At 43.1% G+C, this 6927-nt stretch overlaps 1 protein-coding gene across 3 annotated transcripts in view; it reads right to left on the reverse strand.

The window, feature by feature from the left end:
* FNDC1 (fibronectin type III domain containing 1) overlaps window positions 1-6927 on the reverse strand; it is a 136109-nt gene that overhangs the window by 75835 nt on the left and 53347 nt on the right. For all 3 annotated transcript variants that reach the window (XM_019527050.1, XM_019527049.1, XM_019527051.1), the window contains exons 2-3: window positions 5346-5552; window positions 1014-1112 (exon numbers count right to left, since the gene is read on the reverse strand). In XM_019527050.1, coding sequence (XP_019382595.1) covers window positions 1014-1112; window positions 5346-5552 — 306 coding nt within the window. The remainder of the gene's footprint in view (window positions 1-1013; window positions 1113-5345; window positions 5553-6927) is intronic.

A 6927-nucleotide genomic window follows, 5' to 3' on the forward strand; every position in this document is an offset into this window, starting at 1 on the left:
AAAATGACCCATCCACCACCACTCTCTGGGTGCAGCCCTCCAGCCAGTTGGCGACCCAATTGACTGTGTGGGTGTCGACACCACAGTCCCCCAGTTTCTTGATGAGAACGGGGTGAGAGACAGTGTTGAAGGCCTTCCAAAAGTCCAGGAAGACTATGTCCACTGCTACCCCTGCATCTAAGGATTTGGTGACCTGGTCGTAGAAGGCCACCAGGTTGGTCTGACACGACCTGCCTCTAATGAACCCGTGTTGGTTGCCCCTAAGCATAATCTCCCCTGCTGGCCCCTCGTGGACATGCACCAGGATAAATCTCTCAAAAAGCTTACCCAGGATTGAGGTAAGACTAACTGGCCTATAGTTTCCCGGGTCCTCCTTCCTCCCTTTTTTGAAGATGGAAACCACATTGGCCCTCTTCCAGTCCTCTGGGACCACACCAGAGTGCCACGAGTGCTTGTAAAGCTGTGCCAGGGGTCTCACAATGACCTCAGCCAATTCCCTCAGTACTCAATGGAATACAATATGGAGTGGTAAGAAAAATGCTGAGCTGTAACCATGACTCAAGACCATGCTCACTCCTTTCTAACCTCAGCTACAAGCCCTCATTCCATAAAAAAGGGCAAAAAATGGTTTTGGTGCCCAGCGTTTCAGAAGAGCAAGCATCTGAGACAGATGCCCACTTAGCTAACATTCAAGAAACCCCACCTGAAAATGCAGGCCTCGATTCCCATTAGGGCTTCTCCTGTTGCTGTTACAGCTAGAAGAAGCATTACCACTTTGTGACTTGCAGGGGGAGCAGGACCCATCACTTAAACCAGAATTTAATCGTAATATTTACCGTTTAAATGACAATAGTGATCACAGACATCGTCAAAACCAGGGTCCTGCCAGTGTTTTCTAAACCAGCTCTCTAGAAAAAACTTGAGATAGCTCCTGTCCTTTCAAAGCTTATAGGCTTAAGTCACAAAGCAAGAACTTCTCATACAAATTACTGGATGACTCAAAATAAACATACCTGTGACTTTTCTCTTGGTTAAAGCTGACCTATAAAGAGGTTGATTTCGTCCTTGGGAATTCCTTGATGGCACAGAAACCACATAAACTGATTCAGATGCTATATGCAAGAGGAAAAAAAGAGAATGACTTTTCTGTAACCCTTTTTCCCCCACAGTATTTGTAAGAAATGTTTCAGTATTATGAAGCAAAAACCTTCTTTCATTTTCTTATGAGATGCAAGGCAACAAATCTCCTTGAAGGGTAACTTGGAACTTGTTGGCATTGCTATCTAAAGGTTTAAATATGCCTATAAGAATAGAGGTATGCATGGCATTTCAGAAACAGGTACACTAGCTATAACATGAATAAGTGTTGCAGAAATCTTGTCATTTGAAGATTTAGTTTTTTCTCTCAATATTTTGTTTAAATCCTTTAAAAATAGTATTTGCTCTGTCTCTTGAAGGAACTGAAATATAGAGTAAAGGCAATGAAAAACAAGATATTTAAGTTTAAAACAATATTGTATCATATTTTTCACCACTAAAAGGCCAGGCCCAATGCTTACCAAGTCACAAGACCCCACTGATTTTAATAGGTATTGGATCAGGATCCTCAATATTGTAAACAATTTATCCTGAGTCATTCTGGTAGATGCTGGGGGTAGAACACACAAAGTCCCTCCTAGAGTTCCTTCTCTCATTCAAAAGGCATCTCTGCTGGGCTCCAAATGACACATCTTTTCCACACTGCGCTGCATGACTGGCTAGCACCTGACCAGGTACTGTACCTATACTAGCATGAAATTTGGACAGAAGAGCACAAGCTGCTGGAGAAAAGACTTGGCAGAAGTGGGAAATCATTATGCTTGCGCAGGTAAGGACAGTTTAGGTCTGGTTGAAGCATCTCTAAATAATTTTAAAGAAGTCTAGTCAAGGGGTATCAAAACTCATCAGCCCAGAAAGCCAGATGGCATGAGGCCAGTTTGTGAACTGAATCAGGTCTATAGACTGGATCCAGCATTCAGGGCTGGTCTGGTGAGGGCACCACAGGCACTCTGGACCACCCTGTGTGCTGCCTGTGCCAAAACTGGACATCTGTGCCATGCAGTGTATGCACTGGATCAAGCCCTGAACACTGTATGTAGTGCACACCAGATCCAGCCCTGTGCATTGTGTGCAAAGGACACTGGGTCTGTTTCTGTGTGCTGCAAATGTGCTGAAGCACCTACAAGGGAATGCAACTAAAAAGAAAATGAAACGGCACCTTGAAACAGATGGTAGGGAAACATTCAGTCCATCGGGAAATCTGGATTTCCAGGCAAAAACAAACATTGCACAAGCATAGAAACAGAGTTCAGTCTACTGACAGAGCCAACTATGGAGGACAGATCTGAAGAATGAACATAAAGCTTTCTTACTATCTTGTTGGGGAAAACAGACAAGAGTGGAAGAGACACTGTTTCAAGAAATAATACTGGAAAGCACTGGAAATGTGTCTGATGTGGAGTTCTGTGATCTCAAAGAGACTGAGGTCATTAAAGGATCTGTTTTTCTTGGATGGGGAAAAAACAAGCAGAAGAAGAGGGAATAGACAGACACATTAGAGTGGAGAACTGGAATATTAGGTTGAATATAGACAAGCCAAGTTTGACAAGAATTGAGGTCCTTTACTGCAGACTGAATCCACGGACTTCCAACGGATCTAACTGAACCCTGAGAAACTGAGGGCTTTCACAGAAATGTCCACACCAAAGGAAGCGAAGTCCAGAAACCGACAGAGATGGACACAACTATCAGGAGGTAAACCCTTCAGAAAATTAAGACATGGAGTGAATACTTTCAGGGCCTCCAGAACAGTCATGTGAAAGAGTAAAGAAAAGTAAAGGAGAGGTAGTACCATGCTGTGGAGGCCTCAGAAGGCATACGAGCAACTGTGATGCAAATTCAGCAGCCCATAACCACAACAACCCCAGAAAAGAGATGTGCTCAGATAGAAAAGGAGCTACAGACCATGATTTTTGAAATGGAGTGATTCCATCAGCTCACCTTTGAGAAATCGAGGGGACCTGCAGCAAAATCACAAGCCACTGGAGAAAATCATGACACAGCAACTGCCAAGTGCACCCATATGTCTATAATGAAGGGTGGTAAAAGGCCAGCACAGGATGCAAAAATAACGTACCACCCAGAAAAGACCTTACTGGTGGCAGATACAAGGAACTGGGCATACCTTCCAGAGTTCAGTGCAGCTGGATGGGTGGAACAAGAAAGAGACCCTGTAGCATGCTATAACTTTGTGCCTCTGCTAGGAAGATCTAGGCAATCCAAACAAGTGCTAAACCAGATAGGGGTCAACAGGCAATAAATCAGTTCATATGCCTGGGTTAGTCAAGTCACAAGGAACAAGCATCGCAGGAGATTTCCCCCTAATACCAGGTGAGGGATAAGCTGTGGGCCAGAAAGGATATTGCTTACAGGAAAATGAGCAGTAATCCCAGAAGATTTAAGAGCTGACAGTATATCTACCTTGCTGTTAAAAGATACAGGAATATCTGGACGAGCTAGTAAGTGTAGGCACTGGCTGCGCATGAATGCTCAACCAAAAAGCAGAGCTGAGTGAAACTTTTAGGATTAATAATTTATTTACCAAAAATATGAAGTTTCAGTTATAGTTCTGTGACCAAAAAGGGGGAGAATGGAGTCAAAATATTTTGTTTTAATGTTTTCCAAATGAAACATTTCAAGGACTTTTCTGGTTTCAAAATGATGTTTTATGACCAAGTTTAACTAAATGTGTATGTGTGTGTGTGGGCGGGGGTGTAATGTAACAACATAAACCTGAATATAAAACCTGAATACATTACGTTTGGGGGAAAGAAAGGGAATTCATTTGGGAGGAAAAAAACACCCCAAATTTTTCATTTTCATTAAAGGAAATAATTTTTCTATTCAGCCACCATACACTCATCACACAGCTCTGATTGAGACTCCATATGGGACAGTTCAGGTATAAAAATAAATTCAATTTACAAAACAGAAATGGACTCTGTGGTGACTGCATGGGAAGGCTGGAACAGATCTGTTTTACATCTAGAGACAGAAACTGCATGGTCACAGTAGATGATTTCTGTCATTTCTGAATAGTGGACTTTCTGGAAGACACTTAAACAAGGACTGATGTCAGGAAACTGAAGGCAAGGTACAGCTTATCTGACATGTGTTCAATGAGTGGGCCACAGAACACTGCAACAGAATTCAAACTCAGTTTTGGGGAATTTCAGCATGACATCTATTGGGCATCCACACAGCAACGGGACAACAGGGATGTCAGTAAAAGACAGCCATGAGATTTACTGATGGATAAAAGCAAAATAGGAAAGGATATCTGACTGGCAACATTGGACGATCACAGTACACTATCTGAGGGACCAGATCAGGGGTGGGTTGCTGACAGTCTGCAGACCTGATCCGGCCCATGGATGTGGGCCTTCAGCAGCATTCAATGGTGGGGGGATGCCTTCTATAGCTGCTCTTCCCTTGCGGCCAGGAATGCAAGCAACAGTGAAGGCAGAGTCCTAGCACCCACCTGCCTCTGACCCATGATGGGCATATCTGACCAGCAGCCAGAAAAGGTTCCCTTCCCCCTCGACTAGACAGTGATGGATCTGTGAATGAAACTCCGCTGCCCCATCCTGCTCCATTGACTCAAATGAACCTAAACCTTCAAATCCTCATTCAAAACAAAACAGGGATCATCAGACTGCTTCAGCAAAGGCACAAGCAGCAGCTCTTACTTTACTACATTAAAGTATTTTCCATGGCCACCTGCGTTGAGTAGAAATACATTCTGTTCCTCGCAAGAACACGGGAGTCTGAGCAGAGAATGAGGTGGCCTGGGCTTACATGCGACTCTCAGGAATGCAAAGGAGAGGTTTGGCTCTGACTCCTCTTCCTCAGCATGACTCCTGCTATTAGGCAGAAATAACTTCTCTGCTCTTTAAATATAGTATTCTGTGGCATCTTCTATCCTGTCATCTTTTACCATGCCCTTATAAGTATATGCTCCACACTTCCACAGGATCATGCCCTAACACTGTACACAATCTTATTAGGCATCTGCAAATAGACTAGTAACATCTTTTGATGGATAAACCCAAACATGGCCTCTGATCACCGATCAACAGCAGAAGAGGGAAAAAAAGATTAAGATAGGTTGTTGCTTTTCTCCCCAGAAGACCATCTCAGTGCAGTATATGAAACCAAAGGAACAGAAAGCATGCGATGACGAACTGATGGCCAAGGCTAGCCTTGCATCAACTAAGCCCGACCTGTGCCACGGAAATTTGCCTCACCTAGTTTTTTAGCCTCCTGGTTTCGCTGATCTTTTGACGGAGAAGAATAGCTCATCTTTCGTCTGCTTTCTCCATACCCAAAGGGATAACGTTGCAATCTGTGCGGACTCCTGAGGCCTGATGAATGGAGTGACCTCCACCGGACAGGGGACTTGTCATCTGAGGATCGCATGCGCATTCTCAAAGGTCTGCTTGGCACGTCCTTCTCTTAAAAACACAAGCAAGCAAACACCATAACAGTTATTATGAAGAGCTTGTCCGACAAGGCAGGAGTTGTTATCTGGCTGCAAGCTCATCTGTAAACTAAGCCCAAAATAAAGATCATCAATCATTATTTTATAGCTCCTTTTCATGTTGCTCTAAAACCACTTCCAATAAAAACATGTTTTCCAAAAGGGGTATACAACAGTCAATACATTCGTTTCCCAGGCACTTCAGACAGAATGGTATAAGACACCCAAAGTGAAAACATACCATACTGAGAGGCTTCTTGCCAGACATCTTGGCTGTCTGACAACTTTCTTGTTTCATCTTTTTCTTTTTTATCCCCTCCCCAGTTTTAGGCATACTAGGACATTATTTTCTGGCAAGTGTTAAAGGTCAGTGCAAAATGCAGGGCAGAAATATTGCATTATTTATAACTTTCCTTTAGAAAAGTATGTAAATTGAAAGCCATGTCTGTTCTCTAGTACACATCACTAACTGGTCACTGACATGCTCTTATTTAATTGTGCTTTCTCCAAATGACAATTACAAATTTACATTATACACTTCCATAACCATTCATCACAGTAATTCGTACTTTATAAAAAGTCACTGTTTTTTTTACTAGCTGATAAGGTAGTAACATCCTGCTTCAGAGTGTGTATTACTCAAGCGACAAATTCTCTCATTCTGAATGACACTGCCAATTTTTCAGTTTCCACTTTAAACAGATTGCATCATTCTAACAAGTGCTCAGCAGGTAGAAATATTAGGGAAAACCTCACTGCACCAGCCAGCAAAGAGTGGGAACTATGAGGAATTCTATATGAGCATTTCTGGAGCTATATGCTTTCTCTCCAACTCTTCTGTACCTTAAACGGGTCAGGAACCTTTCAGAGACTAGTACATTCTTTAGATGTAGGCATATCTCCTACACATGATCAAACTGCTTTAAAAGATGTTCCATTGTGCCAACAATGTTCTAACATAGGGACGGATTTAGTGCTGGGTAGGGCTGTTAAATTACTTAAAAAATTAATCACGATTAGTTGTGTGATTAAAAATATTAGTTGCAATTAATCATGATTTTAATTGCAGAGATAACAACTCAAAATTATGCACAGAAAACTCAAAATTATGCAAAATTATGCAGGTACTTTGTATGGTTGGGAGGTGAGTATGGGGTGCGGGTGTGGGGGGGAATTTGTGAAGGTGTGGGGGGCTGTGGGTGAGGAGTTTGGAGCCCACAGGGGGGTGCATTCTCACAGGGGGCTTTGGAGCCTGGGGTAGGGGGATCCCCACATGCCCAGGCAGGATGCCAGGTACTATGGGTCAGGAGTGAGAGGCAGCAGCAGGACTGGGGGGGGTTGTGACTTGG

Source organism: Gavialis gangeticus, unplaced genomic scaffold (genome assembly GCF_001723915.1).
Source record: "Gavialis gangeticus isolate Ggan-Ray unplaced genomic scaffold, GavGan_comp1, whole genome shotgun sequence".
Taxonomy (NCBI): domain Eukaryota; kingdom Metazoa; phylum Chordata; order Crocodylia; family Gavialidae; genus Gavialis; species Gavialis gangeticus.